Raw genomic sequence first — 26,065 nt, forward strand, 5'->3', positions numbered from 1 at the left:
ATTTCAACAACTTTTTGTTTACAAAACTGAACTAAAAGTGAAACAAACTAGAAAGTGTAAACCAAATATACCCAGCTATGTATTTTTTAAAACAGTTATCATTAAAAGGCACTTTAAAAATACCAGCTCACCAAAATCCATCTCCAAAGAGGGAGTTTTGACCCATGGAAGTGAATGGGCAACTCAGTATCATTTGTAGTGCAAAGCTCTCTTTTCAATTATTTATTCTCTCTCCATTTTACCTCATTATTTCAGATAACTCTCTTTCACGTCACACAAGGACATGCACATTTATACTATGTAAAAACATAATTGCGCAGGCATTTCAGACAAAATAATTGGGAAAGTCTTCACTCTTAAGAGAAGAATTGTCATAAAAACAATTTTCAGAATGTTCTATATCTACACTGAAGGTCAAAGCAGTTCAACTGCAGTACCACAGATGTCATTACATCTGAAAGGATTAAGAGCAGTTTTGGCATAATCCCATTAGTGGTAGAAAAAATAGTTTGAAAAAGGAGTGACAGTCTGCTCTGAAAACAAGCAACAAGACTTTCAGTCTTTAACAGCGTATTTTACAAACAAAAGCAAGGTTAGAGAAAAACCAGAACAAATCAAACTCCAAAGCTGATACAGTTTAATACAAGTAGTAAGGAATGATGTATAGTTGAAACTACATGTGGATATACTGAGAGCTACGCTAACATCCCAAGACTCATACTCTCAAATCTCCGCAATTAAAATCATAAAGCCATAAAGAAATCAAACTGATAGGGGAAAAAAAAATCAGGTATTTTTAAATATACTTAATTTTGCCCCCAAAATATCCTCAAATACTTCACTCACGTACAGCTGGGAGAGCACAATTAACATTCACAATTATAAGTGTTCTCATTTTCCCTTACAGGGATGAAATCCAGCTTTTTTTGTGTTTTGAGTTTGCTACTAATCTGTCGGCATTCTGCTTTCTCTCCTCCTTTTAGTGTCCTTTCAGAAATATTTTGCCCACAACAAAAGGCCATTTTTTTTCCAAGCTGGTTTTCTTCTTAAACACTATGCAAGCTTAGACTGCAATGATCTTTTTTGGTAAAACATAATTTCTGATAGTTACCCAGAATCATCTCCAAATCCTTTTCAAGATGACAAGTAAGGCAAATTTTATGGGAGAAGCTGCACTGGTTTTTTCAGACGTGCCCAAGTGGTGAGGGCTGGAAGGGAAGAAAAGTACGGTGGGGGGTGGGGGGGAACCAAACACAAAACCCTTGAGTATTAGGAAAAAGAGTACCACTCCTTACAATTCTTGGTTTGCTATACCTTTACACCACTATAGCTACACGATTAATTCAAAATCACCACATTCCAAAATACAACCCCCCCACACAGGCAGTATACCTATAGCTTGCATGCTTTCTGATTATATTTAGAATTTCAAGTTCAAAATTGAGGTTTAAAAATAAAGCACAAGTCACATCTCAAGATCCTGCTTTTCACCAGAAACTAAAAAGGTGTCACCTGCTTACACTAGAAAGGCATTCTGTCAGATCAGCTTCACTGATGAAGATGAAAACTTTGGGATCTGCCAGCTATCACCCAAGAACTCTGTATTTTACTCAATATTGTCTTGCATTTCCACTTACAGGACTAACATTTGGATGGCACACCAAGTTATTCAACCAATCTTGTCTGGAGACCTACATCTCCAGTTACCATAGGGAGAAAATTCTTAAATAAATATGGAAGTCTGGCCTCTAGATTAAAATGTGTTTGTTTTTTTTTTAACACTGTGATGACATTAAATGGAAAGTCTGCAAGGCAAACTCAACAAGTAGGTGACAGTGAAGTTACCTGCGTGTGATCAAAACGTGTGATCAAAAAAATTCGGAATCTTCAGTGTTATTACATATAGTCATTAAGCCTCATATATTAAACAAATACACATGCAAGATAGTAAATGAAGTGGCAAACATTTTTAAATAACATCTTTAATTAAAGTTTTTGCAAAGGCAAAATATTAAACTTAAAATAGGTCTTAGTACATCAAAATACTAAGTTCTCTAATTGTATTCCAAGCATGGCCTTTGAAACATAATATCCTGTATATCACAGAGGAGCAACCTTGATCTGCAATTGTACAGAATGAATTTTACAAACATAATAAATATATTTACCCCCTTACACATAACAGTATATGTACAACAGCAGTTGACAATAGTAGCTCAGAACAGCAAAAAAAGGATATTCCCCCACTCCGTAATCTATTGGTACCCTATGCATTCTGTAACGTGTCTCATTGGATGGCTGTTCATATAGCTAACCCAAGGTAGTTCTTCCTGTTAAAAAAGCTCCTTTTGTTCCACAATGTCTAATCCACCAAATAATAACTAAAAGACACACTGCATGAACTGCCTGAAAAAAAGTAGACAACAGGGAAACTAAGGGACTGCTTTTCACACATTTCCCAACCAGCCACAGCAATGGGAAAATGAGACTTTCAATGCCAGACACCAATACGTAACAATATGAAAGTTTCTTCATCTTGGTTAGTCACTAATCTCAAAGTCTGAAAAGAACTCTAATTTCGGTTGGGGTGTGGGGGTGTGGGTGGGGTGGGCTGGCGCACAGTAAGCCCCATGATGCTGTGTAAGGCAGCCCAGTATCAATCCAGTGTGTGTTATTCTAAAACCACTGCTCACTTCCTGGTCGTCGTATTGCATTCTATCAAGAAGCTTTTGCTTTGGGGGAAATTTCAGGGGGCTTTGTTTTTAAAGGAGCTTTTACAAATTGAAGAGATTGAATCAAAATGAACTTTAATTAACAAGGTCTCTAACTCCTTCACTGGAATTAAGAAGTTTTACTCTGGTAGTGTTATGTGGTGACATAATTACTGCTAACTATCAAGCAGTGGAATTATTTTCACAGACTCAATGAAGTTTACTTTAACACTCCTAACTGTGCAGCAGGAAAAAAAAAAAAAAACATTTATAAAAAAAAATCTGTTACATGACACATGTTCTTTGCTCTTTTCTAGAAACTGTGCTTCAGAATCACGGATCATATTCTCGGAAATAAACTCGGACCACAATTATCACTTTAAATTTTGTTTAGGAAACCGAATGATGTTCAAATGCAACTTATCAGTACAATGCAGGAACAAGGAGTATGAAGCCTCAAAGGAATCTTGTCACTAGCCAGCAACTGAGGGGGAATAAAAACATATTTTATTTAAATAGTCCAATATAAAAGCTCCTTTATGTGACTAAATTCTCTATTATCTCCTTAACAGAAAACATTTCAATTTGTTTTCAACTTAGATGTTTTAAAATGATTGCACGCACTAAAACCCAACAGAATTAGAGCAAAGAAGTTTTTCTGATCGAAGGACTGCAGGAATCAAAAAAGAAGTATTGTCATATTGGCGAAACAGGTATTCTGCAAACTGAGAAGGCACGAGACTCCCAATTTTGCCCAGTTGCTCTACAAGTTTCCATCAGCTATCATGGTTATAATTATGAAGTTATCTTCCCCATTTTTTCCATCATAAAAGGTGCTCCATTATCTGTGCAAATTTTAACATAAGACCTCTTGAAATCTTTACTTGTTTCCATAATACTGAACTATTTAAATGGGGAGAAAACAAAACCAAAAGAACATACTGCCAGGGGGGTGGGGGTGGGGGATGGGGGGAATTTATGAACTATGAACACAGGAATCCCTTGCCCTCTGAAAGGAATGGTTTCTTTGGGAACTAATGAAATGGTCTGTTCAGTTATATTGTTAAAACCATGATTAAAAATTCAAGTACAATAATAAAATTAAGCAAACTACATTCTTACAGCAAGCTGCTACAATAAAATGAAATTAAAACATGCTTTTTGATTTTAAAAAAAAAGGAACACTTGATGTAGCAATAAGAGCACAGTTTGGTATGTTCATGTCTGACTGGCTTTCTGAAAACTTCACAGGTATTTGAAGACAAAACTTCTTATCTGAAAAGCATACCCTACAATTAGCTTGCAAGAGACTCTGCAAGTTCAGAAAGCTTCTAACATCCTTCAAAACAGGCTGGGCTTAAGTTAACTTTGAAGTTCTGCTATCCCTTAAAAATAAATAAAAAGGCTATGCAGCTTCTAGCATATATATGGGGGTGAAAAAAACCACTAAGCTGTATGGAAACAGAGTGCTGTACAAGTAATCTGGGTTCCAGTAGTATGAACAGGAATCTATAGCTAAAGGGATTTTTATTCCTTTTATTGGTTTGGTTGTGCAGCGTTACGGGAATTTTTCTGAAGTCCACTACTTAAGACTTACTGGTAACAGATATGGAAAAGGTAAGGGAAGGAATTAGTTGGTACATTATTGATTTCATTGCAGTTGTACATAGAAGTGTCAACAGTGGTAAAAAAATAAAATATCTGCTTTGTTCAGAGTAAAGCAAACACCCATCAGTTTGAGATACCTTGAAGCCCCAAGCCAAAAATGCACTCTAAATGACGATTCAGTAACTTAAGAATGAATTGGAAGAAACATCAATTAACTTTGCATAAAGCTTATATATGTAGACGGCTTACTAACAACCATATGGCTCTAGACATAGCTTACAGGCTGTTTTAGTCTGTATCAATGAAAGCACAGGTGTACAAAATCACAGTGGGAAAACCCCTCTTTTCAATGAGTTTTGAGTTTTCTATGTACTACTGAGACTATGAATGCACTTGGAGGCAAGTAAATCAGACAATGAAAATTAAAGCAACCATAATAGACTGCTAAACTACACTTGTGACTTTGTTAAATAATGTTTAAGTAGTTTCATTCTCGAGCAAAAAAAGGTCAGAAATCATGGTTCAAATGTCTGCTTCTGAAAGTCTTCCCCAGTTTAGTTAAAATTATTTTTGCTGTGTCCTTTTTTCATCATCTTTCCAAGCACCCAATGAAACACAAAAGTTTTCTGAAATGGTGAGCCACATGAACATTCCTTCCTCAACAGTTTCTGAAGTATAATGCCCATTCCCTCTCCTCGTTCAAAAGTAACTGCATTTCTGAAAGCAGGGTTTGCAAGAATAACCTATGCATGAAGAAAAGGTGTTCACTTCTCAGGAAAGGAAGGGAAGAAGGGGGGAGGCAACCTTGTTGCTTTTCACAAACAACAACAACAAAAAAATCCCCACCACAAAACCACACCTCTGGAAAACGCAAGTGAAAAAGTGACTACACAAGGTTTAGTGCATCCAACTGCTTGATTTTCTGTTACCAAGACAGCCTAAAGATACTCTAGCAAAATTTGTGTTCTCAAAGCTGTGCAGCTCTCTTCATGAAATTACATGCCACCTGGAAACTTTAGAGAGATTAACTGCTGCAGGTAACTTACGGCTATACCTTTTACTAAAGCGGATCTTTGATTAACAGCGTTGCAGCCAGGATGTTAGAATTTTTACGTGATTTTCTATATAAAAAACTTAGTAATTCTTGTGGTCTGTTGAGTTATTTGTGGATGCCTGGACTATACATGTATTAAGCAGGTGGAGGAATGCATCTATTATGCCATTACCTACATATTTGATTCAAAAGGTGTCCAAAGCTTTTTTTAAAAAAAAAAAAAACAAACAATAGAAACTACATTATTCATCTCAGTTCAGTGATGCTGAACCACCACCAAACAGCAAGAATATAATTAACAAGTTAAGCAATCTGACTTTTGGGGGCAGGGGGAGCTACAGGTGCTTATTTAAAAAAATACAGCCCTAAATAAAAGGTATCACTTACATGAAGTTAAAATAATTTTGAAATATAAATGATCATTTTACCATTTTGTAACTGCTAAGAACAACAACCTGTTTATGGGTAACTGAATTGAAAACAATAGATACAATAATTAATGAGCTTATCAGAATTAAAAATATTTTCCTTATACAAGTTATTTAAAATTTAACACCTTAATTCTTACCCTTCTGTACAAAGCTTGCACGCAGTTTAAGTAACATTCTGACCATCCTCACTACCAAAAGGAAGTGTTCAAAGCAAAGATTTGTACACACAATAAGCATTTTCAGATTAATAATCTATCAAAGGGAAGAGTTCCTTCAATCAGTGGAAGAAGTATTAAAACCTTAAATCAAGGGAAGAAGGGGGTGGGGGAACAAAGCCTTACATGCTAAATACCAGCTGTAGGTACCTGTATGTAGAATTGATAATTAAGGTATTCCTAACACACAAAACCAGCTCCCAGACAATACTATAGCTGCTACAGTCCATGGCTTGCTCATCTGAAGTAGTGTCTTTGTTGCCACATTTTACCTTTGTTCCGATAGTTTTGTTTATTGTTTATTTCTGATGTGCAGATACACATTTTGATTGGAGTATACGTCCAAGTCTCAACCTTTCCTGCTTTTGACTTTTCCTTTTACAGGGAGTTCTTTTGTTTTGCTTTGTCTTTTAAAACTTCACCATTCTGCATCCCCAATGGCTTTGGAAAATACATAATCTCTTCCGTTAAGATTCATGATGCCATCTTTGAGATGAAATTTCCATTTGTTTTTACTTCTGTGAATCTAAAACCAGGGGAAAAAAGTTGAACTATTACTCTACATCAGGAATAGGTAATAATGCTTAAGTAAATAACAGCAAGAAAAAATGAAAATAACTATTTGACATACATTACTAAATTACTACAAAGGTCCTGAAAATCAATTTTGCATTTAGCTATAAAAACCAAGCACTAATTATGCATACAGCAGTATTTTCTGTTTTCGTTTTTTAAACCAGGGATAGCAGCCATCACAAAGCCACACGAGTACAGAGGCATTCTGAAATTGAAAGCATATAGCACATTTTTAGAGGTGGTTGGAAAGAAAGAGAGATATAACCACCTGTGCTGCTTTAATTTGATTAAATTATCTTTGATTACACAGCCACAAAACTCCACTTGAAAGCCAGAAATCCCCACTTCAACCACTGTAACAGAAAGACTAACCTTCTAAACCAGCCCTGAAAGAGTCAAACACTAAGTTTTGTTGTTTACCCTTCTTGTCTCTACTCCATTCTGCATGGAAACTAGTTTATGTTATGTATAGATAACTGGCGTATTGAACTTTCTACTTCTAATATTAGAGTTTGACTCTGGGTTTCTGAAAGTTAAGTCTGGGGTTAAAAGCCAAGTGGATTATTCGCTAGGTTTTCAGTCAGAAAATCTCTATGGTATGAAACACACAAGCTGATATAGAATATATGTACTAGCCTTATATTCTATAATTTCTCCTCAAAAGTGAGTCACTGTATATGATTTGCATTCCAATTCCCATCATAAAGTGTAAAGTGATAAAAGTAACATCTCCAGTATTGGGGATGACATCATGAAGTTTCAGCTTTAACCTATCGTCTTCCCAGTTAAAATATTGGCCCTTTTAAGGCTTTATTTAAAAGAAATTTGTGAGATTAAGCTGGGAGGTCAGTCCAGCTATTTGCAACAAGCCAAGAAATAGCAGGGGGGGGAGGGGAGCGGGGAAGACATTAATTACATTCTTGCTCCCCAGGGAGTCCATATCATGGGTGCCTGTGACGTAATGGATCTTCAGGTTAGAGTGGGTATTCCTGCTGACGCAGGGTAAGGCAAAGAATAAAACAGTTTTATTCACATTCTCTAAAACAATATTCCATGCAAAAGTAACTCTTCTTTCTTCATACCCATTCCCAAACAAATACTACGTGACTACAGGAATCAGGTTGACCAATGTGGTGAAGGAGATCAGGGAAGCTAGAAGGACAAGAAACAGCTGTAGTATTGGAAGACTTCAACTACCTTATGCCTACTGCATAAACATCAATGTACAGCATTGAGACTGTTTTAGAAACTATACAGTCAAGTCCTACTTCATGAAGAAGCTAAGTCAGGCACCCACAAACCCACTGTTCTTTTCTTGGTTCAAGACAGTGTGCAGTGCTTAAATTAGAAAATATCACTAGAACAGCAACTACATAAAACAAACATTTTCCCAGGGGTAATAAGAAGTCAATACATCCATTAGAATAGTGTTTAACTAAATTATGTTCTCATGTTTAATTTAAAATTAAAGGAAATTGAACTAAATTCAGTCTAAAGGTAGAAAGTAAATTTTGCAAAAAGACTAAAATCAAACAAAAAACCAAACAAGAAACCCCCCAAAACTCCCACCAAAACCAAATCCAAAAACTAAACCAAGCAAACACCCTAAAAAAACCCACGTACTGTAAAAGCACAGAGCAGATAAATACCTGCCACCTATCAACAGGCCATCAGAAAGAGCAAGAAACCACCAGTACAATTAAGGAGCAGGAAAACAAGATGGTCAAAGAAAATAAAGATCTTTCAGAAAGCTGAAGTGCTGTCCAGAAAGAGAAAAGATCATCATAAACTTTGCAGATAAAACATGTAATTAGGCGATCTAAAAAAAGTTAACTAAATTTTACAAAAGGCATAAACCAAAGGAAACCCCATTGCAATTTTTCAATTTTCATCACGGAAGTCTCATCATCTATCAGTGCTCTAGAAACAAACAGTAAAGTAGCACCAGAACAGATGTGACCATAGCACTCAAACGATAATTAGTGCTGCTGTTTGGTTTGTGCTCATTTTAAGCTAAGAAGTCAGTGCCAACAGCAAATAAATGAACAAGGAAAGGTCTGGCTTATATACCCTACCTGCCCTTCCAAATGGCATTCAACAAAAATCCCTCATCAGAAGCGTCTGAGCTGCCATGAGGTAAGAAGGAAGGTCCCCAGATGAATAAATAACTGAAGAAAGATGGGAAAACAAGGGCAAGAACACTGTTTTTACAGTGAAATGAGATCATTCCAGAAGAGATTTGTGCTGGCTGGAATCTGCATGTTTTAAGAATTTGCTAATTATCTGGAAAACAACAAAATGTCACTGATGATACAAAAGAACAGTTACTGAAGAGCTAAGAACAATTTTACTGCCCTAACTCATTGTGTAACAAAACAATGGTGCCATTCAACATATATGAAGGTAGTAACGATGGAAAAAAATTCCAGCTTACATGGATAGAAAAAAATGATGGGTTTGAGTTGACAATTACAAGTCAGGAATGAGACCCAATGTTCTAAGACTTTTCCGTAAGAACATCAGCTCTTTTTTCAGTGGTGTCAAAAGCACACATGAACTACAGCAGAACATTGCTACGCCACTTAAGAAACTGAAGGTTCACCTGTGTTACGAACAGCTCCAATTCTCCCTCAACCCATCTACCTGTATCAAATGAGATACAGAAGAATAGAACAGATCTAGAGAACAGAAGTAAGAATAACCAGATATTTGGACAGCTGTACAAGTAACAACCAAGCAAAGTGCAGCTCTGATTTCAAAGAGATGACTGAGGAGGGTTATAATGGTCTGCAATATCATAAAAGGCACCAGGAAACACCCTTCTAAATAAAGAATTGGAGGTATCGTATAAAACTGATGGGTTAAAAACTAGTAGTTCTCCACACATCACAATTCATTTATGAAACTTCCTGTCATAAGACAACGTTTACAAGGATTCAAAAAATAATCAAATTAATTTCTGACAAATTAAGGAAAAAATCCCTCTGCTGGCCATTTGATACAAAGCCAATATCTCTCCCACGAGAGACATTTCAGAGAAAGATAGTAAAATGCTCTACAAGAGCATCAATACCAGTTTGCCCTTGCCTCACTGTTCCAGAGGCATCCACCATCAGCTGACGTAGGACACTGTGCAAGAGGGAACTCGGCTCAGAACAACTGAGCTGATCCTAGGTGTTTTATAGAGACAAACTGAACAATAATTGTCTGATAAGCGATGAAAGCCTTTTAGAGCACGTAGCAATAGAGGTTAACAACGGACACTGTCCTTACTGTTTTCGCATTCCTAAGAGGGTGAGTATTTCAGGGTAGTGACTGGTGCTCAGCTTTAGCAGCTCCCAACAAGCGTTTCTGACTGCTATTCTGAGGTCCCTCACTATCCTCATGAACTGCCTTGAAACTAACAGTTTTGGGTTACAGTCTGGAGGAGACAGATGGTTGGTATGTAGATACTGATACCATTTTCCTCTATCTTAAACTCTCTGTTGAATTTGATGACAAGTCTAAGCAGAGTCTGGGCATAACTGGAGATTTTTTTAAGCAAGCCATTCTTAGCAACGTAGGAGTTTTCACTCAGCAAGCTTACAGCTTTTTTCTGCTGTAAAAAGGATCCATATTCATTGTAGTCCAATTAATCTAGCATAGGAAAAGAAAGAAAATCCACACTGAGTAATTTACACACTACCTCAGTAAAAAGGTCTCTGATATCCTCTAGACACATTTAAAACAATTCTAGACATGGATGAATCCTTGCATATTCCAGGGCAAATAAGCAAGAAGAAATTAGTCATTATAGAGGAGCCAAGACACTTCAGCAGAATGTAAAGCAAAATAAACAAAAGCATTCCACGCTGCCATTTCAGTAAAGAATGCACAGCACAGAAGTAACCTCCTCTGATAAGCATTCTATCATCAAAGAGAGATATTTTTAGTGATCAAGAAACAATTTCCCACAAGTCTAAATCACAATGACTACTGCTTCCATTCATGGCCACAGCAAAGGTACAAACTACTTACAATAGCTCCCTTCTCCTGAGCCCATAGGACTAACCTTTCGTCACAGGTCACAAAAAGACACGATGGAGAGAAAGAAAATGCAGCCAAATTTTGCTAAGCTTTACTCATTACCAAGTTTACTACAAACACAAACCTGTTTTAGAAGTAAACAATAGCTAATTATTTTATTACCATTCACGTTCTAATCTTTACAGACCTACCTGTACTTAACAGTCACAAAGATATTACTTAAAAATCATTACTTGATGGGAAGAACAACAGGGAAAGTAGAATTCTTGGATTCTGTTCCCTAGAGATTACCTTATCATACTGGCACACAACAACATTTTCCGTATCAAACAGTTCTTGTCCTTCCTCATCACTCACATCATCTTCACTGTTAAGAGGTTCCTGAAACAAACACATGCAAAAAGTTATGCTGTTTAGTAAGTTTAGAGCTGTTACTTTGACTACTCGCATGAGGCTACAGTCGTCTTTAGGACCTAAAATGCATTTGAAGTGGGGAATATTGGGCTGTCCAGCAGAGGGCTGATGTACATACACTTCCTTCCTGCCCTCCCTCCTGAGATGATGTCCTTACCAATTTTAGTCCGGATCTTCAGTGTCCAGGCCAGATTCTGGGCACTGCAGCCCTTTGTCACCACAACCATTCTTGCTCCTTTACTGTAAATGTTCTGATGCTTGCCATTTGTCTTTACAAAAATAATCGTCATACAGATTTTCGTTTTTCTAAAGCATCTAAGCAGTGGAAAGGTGACATTGGTCACATCACTCCCTTTGTACCATTAAAAATAGAACCTACATGACTTATTCAGATTTGATGTACCACAAACAGAAACAGACCTCAACACATGCAGAGTTTTTACAGGAGGGGAAAAAAAGATGCTTTAAGATGATCTTGCGTAGATACATACAATTTCATGTAAATAACAAACATTTCAAAAGCCAGAACAACCTCTAGTAAATACAGAACAACTTTTCTGAAGTCTTCTGTATAATCCTCATCTTCCCACCTACTCCCAAATATATAAGCTAAACAGGGGAGGTGCTAGGGGAGAAGAGAAAGGCGTACTAGAGGTCCTCATTCCTTACAAAGTAATACTGTATTGAAGTTACTTCAAAATCTTGAAGGAACTGGTCCACTCATTAAGCAACTGCTGATGAGCAAAGGTACCAAAACTAACAGATCTCTGGCATACTGATAATAGTCTTGGCATATAAAAATTTTTCCACAAGAATTCTAGCATTAAGATACTATTAAAGAACACTTAATATTTAAGCATGATGACCTATACATAATAAGGCAACTATTCAAATATTCAAACTGACATCAATGCTGATCAATATAATGGAAAAGTAATGTGAACCCAGCCTCTAAGTTGTAACAGAAAAATACTGTCAGACACTACTGTAGATGTACTACAAAAAACCTGCTTTAACTCCTTGATAAAAATTAGAAGCTTTACCTTCATACACTGCATGGGTGATACAGACTGAAATGCTACATATGCTCTTCATATTGGCATCTTAAATAGAATCTTAAAATAATTGGAAAGGCTGCAGAGAGCTGTGGAAATGATCTGACAGTTCGAAATGCATTTTAGGGATAGATAACAGTATTTCTAGCTTATTAATATTCCCCACCGCTTTTTTTTTTCCAATTTTTTTTTATTATTATTCTTTTGGAGCTTTTTGGTGCAACACACCAGAACTTAGTAAGAACCACTGGCTCAAGTCCAAAACCAAGCAAATTCAAAGTCTAAATGAAGTACATATTGTTAAGAACGTAACAAGTTATGAAGAATATTCATTCCTGCTCCTATCTCCTGATTTTGTTAAATCAAGGTCAGATGTGTTTCTAGAATGTGCTTTATAATCAAATTTGAGTTCTCAGGCTTGTTCTAGTGTAACAGAAAGCAACGGAGCATCAGTGAGATGGAGGTCAGACCACATCTATTTGTCCCCTCAGTGAACTAAATATATGCTTTCCTTTTTGTCAGCCTCCCTAACACCTTCCTTTTGTATGCACTCAGTCCCAAGTGGAGCTGACTATTTCTGTTTGCTTTTGAAGGTTTCATAATTTCACGGCTGACCTCTTCATAACATCAGATATATTACTGTTGAAGTTTTTAAAAGGGTATTTATGACAACTAACAGTTTTTGCTATGTCTCCCACCTTCCCCAGCTGTGTTTCAAGGTACTTTGCTAATACACACAGTTTCCACAACTTCAATATGGGAAGTAAAGAACTTGAAGTACAAGGATAAGTTATATTCTTATTATTAACTCTCTTACTGGGATATAATATTACTTGAAGCATATAGTTTTCTTTCAAATATTGAAAAAAAATAAAGTTACACACAAACATGCTCCAGACTTCTGAAATAATAAGTTTACCTCTTCAACCTGGCCATCTTCACCCCCATCTTTTTCTTTGTCTTCCTCTTCATCATCATCATAGTCTTCTTCCTCATCTTCTTCTTCTTCAGATGATGTGTCCCCTGCTCCATCAACTTGGAGAACAAGCGGTGCTTGTGGTTGTGCCTGTTGTTGTTGTGGTTGCTGCTGACCAGCTGCAGGAATCTGTGCTTGAGCTGGTGTAGGGGCAGCCACTGTAGTAGGTATGACTTGCGTTTTATTTCCTGTAAACAGGATCTGCTGAGGCTGAATAATCACTCCTGTCTGCTGGGAAATGCCTCCAGGGATAGGAGCCAAAACCTGATGGAATATCATTGCAAGTACTGTGTCTGCTAACATAACAGACTACCACATCACTTACAGAAAACAATTAAAGCATATAAATCTGACTTGCACTAATTAGAGAAACAGGAGTTACAAATATTCCACCTATATCAGATATATAATTTAATCTTCAGTAACACACCTTCTTTCACTATTCGGTGTTAATTTTCTGCATTTTGAATTGCTAAATCTAAGAAAACCTACTGTCTTTCCATTCTAAAATGCTAGCACTACTGTCACACCTAAGTTCCAAGCACAGCAGAGGAATGTTTAAATTTAAATAAAAGATTATTTTTAAGCCTTCTCTATAAAATGTTTAGCTTTAAACTCTCTGCAAATTGTTTTTCATGTTTGAACTGGAGAACTGTGACACAATGCTAAATTCAATGCTTACACAGTCTGGACACACAGTTGACCTTGTAAGCTGAACAAAAATCCTCATAAAACATACTGTATTCACCACTAAAATAACCAAGGGGGATGTGGGGGTGGGGTGTGTTTGTTTTAAGTATTTTCTTTTATATATTATGTGACCCAGAATAATTTTAACCATCAAACACCTTTTTTGAAGAATGTAGACGAGGATTATGAACGTAGTAAATTGTCACCAGGGGATGCACAAAATAAATTTTAAACTGTAGCCAGTCAGAATCTGGCAAGAACAAAAGTGACATTGAAAGCAATATGTCAAAACTGTTCATTTAAAAAAAACAAACAAACAAACCACACTTCGTAACACAGTAATTCTTTTTTTAAAACATACCACTTCTGACTTTGTGTTCTATATCAATTTGCTCTCAAAAATGCAAGCCTCTTTAGTAACTACTACAATGTTTTTTGTGTCAAGTGTACCTATTCAAAAATTTTTCTTTACCTGCTGAATAACAGGTGCTTGTACCCCACCAGGCTGCATTTGCGGTATGACCTGCTGCTGTAGAACAACTGGCTGCTGTGGTTGAATTATATACTGAGCTCCATTTGCAGTTCTAACTACTTGGAGGATCTGGCCTGTAATTAAATAAATATCAAATTAATCAAATGTAGAAATTCACTTTTAAAATTATCTTCGTTTAGAAGCTTGTTTCCTGGAAGAACACTGACAATTAAAGGACAGCATTTGTTTCACTTTCACCAGTGAAAAGATGCTATAGCAGCTGTGTCAGAAACAAAGAACTAGCAAGGTTGTTCACCATCTAAATATGATTGTGAGGTATGTAATCCAAAACCAAATTTACATATGCAAGCCAAAGCCTAATGCTTTAAACACAGCACAGTATTTTAAATATCTCCCACTTACAAACATACCTCATGTTTCAGAAGACAGATTTTACAGATAGAAAGACAAATGAACATAAACCAAAACAGAAATACAGTTATTCATCCCAAAAAATTCTATCCACTGCTAATGCTGTGGTACTTCCAGAATCCTGTCAAATGATGTCCTTTCCTCAAATTCTTTTCCCTCTGATTACCACATTACAAGAAATTCCTGTGTGCATACCTTTCTTTGCAATACTATCGTGCAGATGCCTTTTTGCAAAATCTGTCCTTACATTTATTATCCACATCTCTCTTCTGTTCCCATAATGCCTGTCCTCGATTTTCTTTCATTATCCTATAGCTTTATCATTTTATATCTTTCCACACTTCACAAAATACATCTAAGACTCACACACCTTTGGAGATGGCCTCCAACTCTAAAAAGCAAGAGCCAAGATATAGTCAAACATTAGCTTTCCACATTTCTAATCAGAAGGATAGCAGAGAGAAGAAATTAAATAAAATAATCCCGAACTTCATACATTTCCCTCAAAGACTGACGTTATTTCCTGTTCTCCCTCCACAGCAAAACACAAAGACTTATTTACTGAAATATATAAATATATCCCAAAGAAGGCATTACCCTAGCCCCTTGTTTCAGAAAACATACTATAAATATTTGTAACTGAAGGAAAAAAATTACAAATGTAACCAAAGTAACAAATGTGAGCCACAGATTACTCTATGCTGACAAGCACAGATGCCCTTCCTTAAAACTTTGAAAGATTTTAATTTCTAGAACAGCTACACATTTAAATTTTTTTTCAACTACATATCCATTAAACATTCCAATGTTTAAAGCAGGGAGGTTAAGTTCCAGGTGATTCTGAGCAGACTAGATGAATTACTCTGGCAAAAGCAGCAACTGATTCTAAAAAATTAGTTTTCTCAGATCTTTACTCTCAACGCAGAACAGGTCTACAATCAAGTTTATAAAATGAGCATAATACAGAAGTGCATGAAGCATCAGATATGCTGTTCATAAAAATAACATTTAATTGTGTTCTAAATGTACAGCATGACAGTATTTAAAAATGATAAACCTAAAATAAAATTAACATTGCCAGAAAATTAGAAATGCCACTGTGTGTGCTTAGCAGGTGCAAGAAACCTTAAGACATTCCTCATCTGAAGTCACAGATGAAGTGATCCTGCCCTTTTATAACCAGTCTAGTATCTGTGATCAGATCATGCATCACAAAGCTCAGAAATATGCAAAGGGGAGAGATAGCAATGCTTGTCTTCTTGCTTCATGCGCTTGTCTAAGAAGTGGGAAAAACCTGCACAGAATCTAACCCACACCACTGTTAGGTCAGAACCACAAGGTTGTTAAGACGAGCAAGTCAGCGAGCAAGAGTCTCATGAAGAAACTGCACCACCTTGAAGGGTGGATTCCCAGGTTCTGCTTTTTAACAATATATAGCAGGGAGTAAAAGCCCAGAATTTCTCCATCCCAAGCACCCTCGAAACCATTGTTTGATCTCAACGTTAAGAGAGTTACCTGAATTTGTAAGTATCTGCTGAACAGGAGTAACACCAGCAGGGAGAGCCAATGTAGCTGCAGTGGCTGCAGCACTCTGAAATACAATAAAAGCTTTTTAACCACAGACGTTATTGCCACTGTTTCATCTCACAACATACTGCCTAAAAATAGGTACCTTTTTATTGCTGTTTAGAATGTTTGCACACAAGTTTCTGAAGCTATTGAAATGCAGGCATTAATCAACTGTACATTATACTACAAGTAAGAATTATTTTCCTTCTTCCTTAATAGAAGGACTGAAGCAACAGTCACTAAGTATCACACCTTAACCCAACTCCACATGGTTTCTTGGTTTATCTGCAAGCTCAGGTTTTTCTTCTCCTCTGACTTCTCTGCTGATCTACTCACAGAGTACGAGACTGCATTGCTTATGTCATACTTTTACTTACACTTTTTCAAAGCAGCCAAAGATATGGGTCTACAAATCGGAAGAAACATAAGGTACTGAAGCAATGATCATGTTCGCCTGCTTGTTTTCACAAGGAGTAGTAATCGGGTTTGCACTTTTCTTCATTCTGTAAATGATCTGCATTTCAAGTCCCACATAAAACAGCTCTTCTGAGTGAATATACGCATATAGTGAGCGTACTGCACTGACTGTTCAAAGAATGACTAATTTTTTCTCTCAAGACAGCTGGTTAGAAAAGAAAGCCGAGGACTCTCAGTGGGTAATGACTTGAACTTACAAGGAGACTGGATTTCAACACAGTTGTGGGAGCTCCAAACACAAAAATCTGCATTAAGTCCTTAACTTGCAGAGGGAGATGAACTTCTCCAGAGGCCTCCCCATTTCAAGGGTCTAACTTTGGCTGCCTATGGAAAAGGCTCCCTTTCCCCACTATAAAGGAACAAAGGGTTTAAACTCCATTACTGGGTAGAATGCATACTTCCTGTTCATAGGAAATATGGTCTCCCCATATTGGCTGGTCAATATAGTAGTTGCAACTGCCAAAATTAGAGATCACAAAGCAAAATTGAGAAGCACTGGTCTGCATCCTCACATCCCAGATAATAAACTCATTACTCTCTGCCTTTCAAGATACTCAAGGTCTGTCAGATCCATTCTTTAACACCAACTTAAATGTTTCTAATTAACACACACAATAACTCCAAATCAATTCTGTAGCTATTTACTGAAAGGTAGTCTTCTGCAGTCTACAATTCATTTACATTTACAATTCAATTAATTTACAATTCCAACAGCAGCAGAGTTTTAAAAACATGGTATACTCATTTTTGCAACACCCGTCAACAAGATCTAACTGAATGAAACAGGAAAAAAATTTTAACTGTTGGACTTGGGAAGTTACAAATCACATTGAAATGGTTGTAAAATGTTGAAGAAAAAAAGTAGGTGTTAATGTGCCTCTGGGTAAATCACGCTATTTGAGTAATGAAGTTCAGGTTCTTTTCTATAGTAAGGTCAGCAGGTAATGGAGAAGTGAAGGCTAAGCAAGCTGCTGCAGCTTTGACTAATCACAAAACCTTGTTTCATGTGTTTTTACCTTAAAAGTGGTTAGAATGTAATGAATTCTGGTCTTAATACACATATTTAACTTCTAGATCTGTTGATTTCATCGCTTTGCAAGCAAATTTTTTTAAAAAAATTAAGCCAGGGCATTTACAGCAAGACAAGATAACCAAAATTAACCTCTAAAGATTAAAAACTGCAAGAAAAGGGTAAATGACCAGACTCAGTTTTATGTGCTATTACAAAATTAGTGAATCAAATTAATGACCAGAAAAAGAGCAATGTGAATTGCTAAATAATCTCTCCTTTGATGTAAGCCTAAATTTCAGAGCAGTTAATGGGGTTTTTTCCTACAACTAGCAAATACAGTATGCTTGCATCAGTTAACAGTGTTGGGATGGTATATGATGAGCACATCGTAACGCAGATTTGTACCAACAGTACTCCAATTTCTGATTAAAAAAAGTTTTGGTTAACAACATTTAAAGCAGAGGATCAAGGTAAGTCCTAGGTTCATTATCAAAACTGAAGTCCTGGATTATCGTTCCTAGATTTTCAGTGCAGCAGCAAAACTCAGAAATATGGCAGCCAGCTTTACCAGTGTGTCCTAAATGACTTTTAAGCATCTGATGACTAATACCAGATTTGTGTTTACTATTTAATCAAAACAACTTACATAATGACAGCACATGCACGCATAAACTTCTGCTTTTCTTACCATGCCTGATGCATTCATGTGCGGTATCAGCTTGGAATCTGGCACAATAACCTGCTGCTGAGGTGCTAGAAACAAAAAAAATGGCATTTCATGAAAGGTACACAGCCTGCCCAAAATAACATCCAAGCCAGAATACCTCAGAAAGAACATGACCCAAACATCAGCTGAGCTTCATAACAAAATTTTTACTCTCAAAACAATGTACAACAGCAGCTCTGAGAGGCAATATGGCTATTTTGGCTTTACAGATCTTATTTGAAGGGCTTCAGTTACCTACTCTGACCTTAGGTAAAGCAAGATTTAAAATGTATTTCTGAAATTAAAGGTATTAGTGAAAAGTTGATAAACTTGCTGATGTCCAGTAACGGAGCTCTCCAAAAACTTCAATTGACAGTGGTTAACTCTTAAAACAGATTTAGGCAAGGATTGTTGCAAGATGAAAAGTATGTTGACAGGATGCAGCAGTTAGCTTGAGTTAGGTCGAGTTAGTGAAGATCATGAGCTTGTGCTAACAGCTATGCTGCCTTTCTAATGTAGCAAAAGCAGGTAAGTATGATCAACTACCTGTCCCAAACAACAAAATAGCTTTAGGGTACTAAAGGAAATAGATAGCTGAACTATGGAAACCACCCACTGATATCTAGAACTGCATCCAAGTCTATGGAACAAGCAGGTTGCCAGTGCTAGTATCAGTGACAGTAAATTGGGAAATGACAGAGCCATTTGAACAAACTAATCACTGACAAGGTATTCTCCATCCAAACCTATGACCAAGTACACTTAATACTGGGAATAACAGAGTTTCTGGAAAAGATTCTGGGCAGGGAAGCCCCACAACCTTGCACAAAGATCTAACGCTGTTTCTCCAACTTTCAGAGAACCCACAGAGAGCAAAAGAGCCCAAGGAAATCTCATGACCCTGTGCGCCAGGACCACACACAAGACAGCAGGAATCACCATGCTAGTCATCCTGATCTCTCTCTGGGCCTGCACCAGGTCATGCAAGGAACTACCACACCATCTCCTCCGTGGAACAGGGAAGGCAAGTTATTCATAAAACTGCGTTTCTGCGATTAAAGTGCTTTGATATCTTGATTTCATTTAGCCTCCACACTGTAATTTGGTTATAAGCCACAACATTGGGCAACAACAAATCAGTTTTAAGTGTATTACGATAGGCAGGATCTTATTCTACACTAAGACGCAAACGGGAGGACGTGGATGTCCATATTAGTGGAGGGAAACCTGGTCAGTACAGTCACAGTTATTCAGCTAAGGAGCCAATAGAGGTCTTGATCATTTGAAGCCACATGTATTTAAGGGTCTTAAGCTCAAAATTAATTTCATCCCAACAGTCAAAACTGATTTATGTCCAGCCAAAACACGAAGTACTGTAAGAAGGAAAAACAAAACAAAACAAACCTCCCACACCAAGGGGAAAAAAAAAAACCAACAACAGGTTCTTGTCACACTAGCTCTGTTTTGAAGTCAACTCATAGCTATCTTTTGTGCCTATGACAACAGAGGTTCTGATCCATGAAATCTGATAAACACTGAACTCTGTGACTATCACAGATAAACATTTTATGCCACAATTTGAACAGCACACCAAAAACTCAACTCAAGCACTTCACAGGTGGCAGATTTGTTTACATAGCATATATGCAGTAAAATCCAGCAGTATTTATCTTAGTTTTTCAACTGAAATTAACTGGTGAAAACATTTCCCTCAAAGACAATAATTACAAGAAACAGCACTGTTATGGCTAGCCTTGAACATCCACACCTATACAGTGTGCAATCTTGTAAGACCACAAAAATACCCAGCCATATGCTTTTCACTTGAAACTTGTTCTAACATGAAAAACCTGCACAGACTGTTACACAAGCATTTTTCACGTCCTAGCACCCACTTATACTAAACAATAACATATTTTAAAAATTAATTTGCTCCTAATGACATTACTACCTCATGACTAAACTGTCAACTGCATATGTATATTGGCTAGAAATTTCAGAGCTGCTAATGGATTTTTGACAGAATCTGAAAGTCATGTATTCTGTACATAATATATATGCACGTATAAGTTAGGTAGTAAAAATCCAAGAGGATTCAGCTTTTCCAAAGTCTTCTGAAGTATCTGACTAACACAAATACCAAGATATTTTTCACCAAGACAGCTCTTGACCCATTAGAGGCAAGTAGAGACAAAGTTTAGCATAAAGACACAAAGTTATCCATCAAATAAACTTCCTGCCCTAAATTTAGAATATGATAAGAGGTTGGTCTGACTTGAGAGTCTTTTGCCAGAGAGATTATAGAGTAAGTCTGACCTTGCTGAGATGCTGGAATAAGGACCTGTTGTGGCTGAGACTGCTGCTGCACAGTCTGCTGTGGCTGAGGTTGTGTGTGATGGTGGTGGTGATGATGCTGCTGTTGCTGCTGCTGCTGTTGCTGCTGTTGCACCTGCAACAAAAGCTGCTGCTCTTCTGAATGGAAGCCATCTACAGCCTTGGACTGCATCAGCTTGTTTTCCCACAGCTAGTTTGGAAAAGGAAAGAGAAATCTCTGTGTACAATTTTTACTCAACAGGAAATGTAACAATATAAAAACAGTACTCCAAAATCAAATTTGTTTTCACTGTTTATCTTGTGCAGTCTACTTAGCCAAAAAGCCCTTAGGCAAATACAGACTGAAGAGAACTCCACAGAGGTAACATTTTAAGAAGAGGAATTAAATATCCCTTTAGAATTGTCAGTGCAAGCTTAAACTTCAACATTCTTTCTTTCTTCCAAGGGTGGACGAGTCATAACAACCCTAACAGAAGCATCAATAGAGAGAAACTGGTAACTTTAAGTTAGCCTTCAAGTTAACACTTCTCTACCTTCTTTCTTACCTTTCATCACAAAAATAATTCCTTATTACAGCTTTCCTCAAGCCATTTCTTCCTGGAACTCCTCAATAAAAGTTGCTTGAAGACTACTGCCTCTTAACACACTTCAACAGAAACTACCAGTATACCTAAGACAATGTCTCTGTACAAGCATTTACACAGTTTCTACCACAATACCAAATTCACCTTCTCCAGTTCTTGATATCAGCTGACTTGTCTCCCACGAAAAGCCACAGTTGCAAAAAAAACAGCTCTTGCAAAAGACAGCAATGCAAGCATTCATAATATATCAAAGTCAAAAAGGGTACAGGCACCCAGGACTCCTGATTTCAAATCCTGCTCAGGGCTCCCTAAGCCGCCTTCTTCAATACTTCTGTCCTCCTTCTTGTCTCTTTCCTCATTCAGTCTTTTCCAACATTTGCAGAACACGTCTGGGACACAAACACCAAGGAGTTTCTCATATTGCTCACTCTGTTTCCACCAAGCCAGGTCATGGTTTCATGGGAAAAGTGTCTTCACCTGCTTCTGTCTAGCCAAACTCAAAACTCCTTTCCCACTTCATCGTTTTTTAATACTTAAATACTGAGAGTGTGGGATGCCTGGCTTTCTGAAGAAGTTCTTATTCAACACCTGAGATAAGCAGGCACCTACCTCCCAGTCTCCTTTTATTTTATTTCTTCCTTACTTTTTTCTTCCTCCTCCTGCCTTTTCTCTTCCCTTTTGAAGGGCTTCTTTTACTCAGTAATAATTTGAAGAAAGCCAGAGGAGGTCCATTAAAGCTCCAGTCAACAACCTGCCTTTCTTTTGGACCCTTAGTAACAGTTCTAACACACTATTTGTAAAACAATTCTGAAGCTGAGAGCTTCAGAATAGTGTGATGCACAGAGTGCAATTTATTACATACCACCCCCCAAAAACAATACTTCTACAAACCACACATGAAAAATCTGACAATGCATCTGACAATGCAACTCCTCTTCCTCAGAACGACACAAACATCAAGCCGAGCAGGCATTTTATTTTTCCTGCAGAGAAACCCTAAGAATTGCGTGCCTCTAAAATAAACAGAATCTCCCCTTTCTTTTTTAAAGGCATAATGTTTCAGGGACTGAACAACATTGAATTCAGATGCCTGCTGTTATTTTATGTCAAGTTTGACATGCCAGATTAGGGGAAGTAAACTAGGCGAGCAGATCTTTCTATATAGCACTGTAATTCAAATGATATTGGGCTACAGATAGGCAGATTAATACAATGCTGAGCTAACTGAAAATTAGTATTTTTACTGTGTACAACAGTAAGCAGATCCAAAAACCAATTGCTGTATTGGTCTATTTAAAAAAAAAAAAAATCGTAAGTTGCAACTTACTGTTTTGAGTTCCATAAGAACTTGTTCATCCACTCCTTCATCCAGAAAAACTTCTCTGACATCATTGATGACATCTTCAATTACAGACTTGTACAATTTAGGCTTTAAAAAAAAAAACTAGTCAGCATTGTTTTGAAAGAAATTATCACTTTATCGTTAAAATAAGAACTCCTCCAAAAAAACAAACTCTGAAAACTGCATTACAGAATACATTGCATGTTTCTGAGTGACTAAAACATCCAAGGAGGTATAAATCAGCAAGAACAGCTCAAATGAGGTGAAAAGGGAAGGGACTGTTGGCTATCTTTCATGACAACTATGACACAAGTTTTCAAGCCATGAGGAATGTAATTCAAAACAGAGAAAAGGAGATTGTTTTTAATTCACTAAATTTGTTTTCTTCTTGCCAATGTAGATACTGACTATGCAAAAACATTTGCATATGTGCAAAATATTCACTTCGATGAACGTTAAAAGTTCAAAAGGACGTTAGATAAATACAGAGAGAAGAAACTTATTAGTGCTTGCTCGTTCAACAGGAACCAAATATGGCTCAGAATGATCTCGAGCTGAAAAATGCTGAAAGCTCAGAAAACCGGAAGCGTTCATGTGAATGTCCTCTTCTTCCTCACACATCTGTTTACAGAAACTATTGAAGACAAGATATTAGGCTAAACAGGCTTCTGTTTTCAATCAGTACTTATGTTTTTACATTAGAAAATTTTCAGGGGGAAATACTACAAATACATTATTATTCTATGACACTGATTTCATGCCTAAACTGTCAATGATAAAATGAATTGTCAGTTAACTTCAGGTTGCCAAAGGAAGTTCTGGAGTCTCCACCCCTGGAGATACCCAAATCCTTCTCGACATGGTCCTGGGCCACTGGCTCTAGGTGGCCCTCCTTGTGCCTGGGGGTTGTAAGATGACCTCCAGAGGTTCCTTCCAACCTCAACCATTTTGTGACGTTTAAAATGTGGGTAGAATTTTTAAGAGGATATAAATACTTGACCTTATCAATTAAAGCACAAAATTTAGTTCATAGGACCATAGGATAATTGTCCTATACACATGCTGTACCTTTTAAACAGTACAGCTTGGACCTCTCTACATACCTGTGAGCCTCAATGTTATTTTGGCTGGGTTTAAACACCTGTGCTATCTAATTGCAAGGTAGCACTACACGCTCTAAATTAGGGTTTATCAATCTGCAGCCTGTGCACCATATATACTTTAAGGACCAAGGCTGTTCCTCGGGCTAGGGGTAGACCGTTTTTGAACTGATCTGGAAGTAGCTACAACTTTCTGTACACTGGCATCTTCTTCTACCCCATTCTCTAACTTCCTCAAGCAACAAATCCCAAATGATGCCACACACCTCAGATATGTTGTATATATGTAAAAGAATCATTCTGTATTCATGCAGTGGGTTGGGCACTACAGGAGGGCTGTGTCTCCAATACACACACAGAAAACCTGCATCAAGGTTAGGTCCACTTTTCTGATAAGACAGATTTTACACAAATGGGCCCTAATAATTTCCACCAGCAGTTACCTCCTCCTATCTCCAGAGTCAGGCATTTTTGTAAGGTTTACTCACAAAGCCTCCTCAGTCTATAAAGCCCTAGGAAAAAAAATATCAACATTCAGTTACAACAACTACAGCCCAACAGCCTGCTTGGGAATATTTCCTTTCTTTCCTGTGTAGTAAGGGAAAAAAAATTCAAAGAGCAGGATACTGGTTTCTAGTGTCCAGCATTAGTTGAGCAAGAGAGCAGAAAGGCAGGTTAAGAGCATATATGTTCACTCTGCCATTGACACAGTGTCCTTCCGCACAACTTCCAGTACCCCAAGCAAGCGACTAAACCCCCCAAAAGACAAGAGCACCACAGGGGTGCAGCGAGCCTAGTGCAATGCAGGTCAACGAACCCACAAGCAGTCTGTACGTGCATGTATCTCTGCGTGAGCCACACAGTGGACCTAAAGATGGGTCAGAATTTTTGGCCACTGTTCTAATCATGCAGTATCACAACATATGATATGCTCATGGCTGTATTATTAGAGGAAAGGAAACAGAGAAGTATCTGCACACATAATGAAACAGTGTCTGTTTGATGTTACCTATATATGTTTACATAATACTCAAAAATCCTGTCCAGCTGAAAATATTCTCTTGTGTACACGCCTACTGAACATCCAGCCCAGGCAGATGCAGAGCCTTCCACAGAGGGAGCAGCAATGCCTTCAAGAGGCATCCACACTAGCATTTTGAAGAATATCACAGAATGCTCTTTTCCTACCTCAGCAGAGGCAAATCCAGTAAAATTACAAACTAGCCTTAAGCCCTGGTCTTTAAAAGGAAGCACACTGCGTTGCTTGATATACACCAAGTGTTGGCTTTAAGCATTATTTTATATGATGCTCAGGCTGTTTATACAAACCACCAAAAACACTGGAGTTGAATGACAAATTTCTTTTCATTCACTGCTTACTCAAAAATAAACATGGGAATACAATTACTGAACAAGTCTAAAGATGGGATAGCAGGTGAGTTAAGCTTTCCGATAAATTTCTGCATTCAGACAGAGAAAGCAATGAGAACATAACGGAAACTTTAAAGATTGCTATTAAAATAATCATGCTTTCATCTGGTTTATATTAAAGTGCCTCCCTCATAAAGAGTACGTAGCTGTAAACTTCAAGCTCTTTTAAGAGCAAAATGCTCAAATCACTCTTCAATAAACACTATTCCAAACACTTGCTATAGGTTAAAGACAACAATTAAAATTCCTCATTTATTAGATACAACCACAAACACATAGAAAAGATTTGAAATCTAGTACTTCCCCCTCTGGGAACATAAGGGAACAATTATATTTCACTTTCTCTATGCATCTTGTAAAGAAAACTCCGAGTATGGTGAGACTGCTACACACACACATGCACTCCAAATCCGAGGAGCAACTAGCAAGCTATTTTAAGAAATGCCACATGCCTTTGGGGGCTTACACTTCCTACATTCCTTCAGCTTCAAGGGTACAAAAACTGCATCTCTGTAATTATTATCAAAACACTTGCGATTTCAGCAGTTTGTGTTTCCAATAACCAAGACTTTATGGAGAGGTATAACATGGCACGCTTTGTGCATTTGACAGCAGTTTGTTCCTGGTTGCTTCTGCAGTTATCCCTGAAACACCGCTCATCTTTCTCCTGTCTGTGCAGTTACAGCTGGAAGCTAGCTGTATGACAGCTAGAAGGGGACACTGTAAAGGTAACTAGTTTTAGTCACAATTACATCAAAGATGCACATAAAAAGAAGTAACACGCATAATCTACACTGTAAGCATTAAAATTAGAGCTTTTATTATGTTGCCAGGGGCTTTTACAAATAAA

The 26,065-nt window shown here is 37.3% G+C and overlaps 1 protein-coding gene across 4 annotated transcripts in view; it reads right to left on the reverse strand.

The window, feature by feature from the left end:
* Positions 1–5,587: 5,587 nt before the first annotated feature.
* Positions 5,588–26,065, reverse strand: part of GTF2A1 (general transcription factor IIA subunit 1) — a 30,309-nt gene continuing 9,831 nt past the window's right edge. For 3 of the 4 annotated variants that reach the window (XM_075103653.1, XM_075103651.1, XM_075103655.1), the window contains 8 exons: positions 22,670–22,771; positions 20,741–20,948; positions 18,407–18,471; positions 16,176–16,251; positions 14,229–14,362; positions 13,010–13,330; positions 10,913–11,002; positions 5,588–6,545 (listed from right to left, as the gene is read on the reverse strand). In XM_075103653.1, the coding sequence (XP_074959754.1) occupies positions 6,438–6,545; positions 10,913–11,002; positions 13,010–13,330; positions 14,229–14,362; positions 16,176–16,251; positions 18,407–18,471; positions 20,741–20,948; positions 22,670–22,771 (1,104 nt within the window). In that variant the 3' untranslated portion in view covers positions 5,588–6,437. Of the gene's footprint in view, positions 6,546–8,676; positions 8,764–10,912; positions 11,003–13,009; positions 13,331–14,228; positions 14,363–16,175; positions 16,252–18,406; positions 18,472–20,740; positions 20,949–22,669; positions 22,772–26,065 lie in introns of those variants that run through there. The other variant, XM_075103652.1, reaches the window with a different exon arrangement.

Source organism: Phalacrocorax aristotelis, chromosome 9 (assembly GCF_949628215.1).
Source record: "Phalacrocorax aristotelis chromosome 9, bGulAri2.1, whole genome shotgun sequence".
Lineage (NCBI taxonomy): Eukaryota > Metazoa > Chordata > Aves > Suliformes > Phalacrocoracidae > Phalacrocorax > Phalacrocorax aristotelis.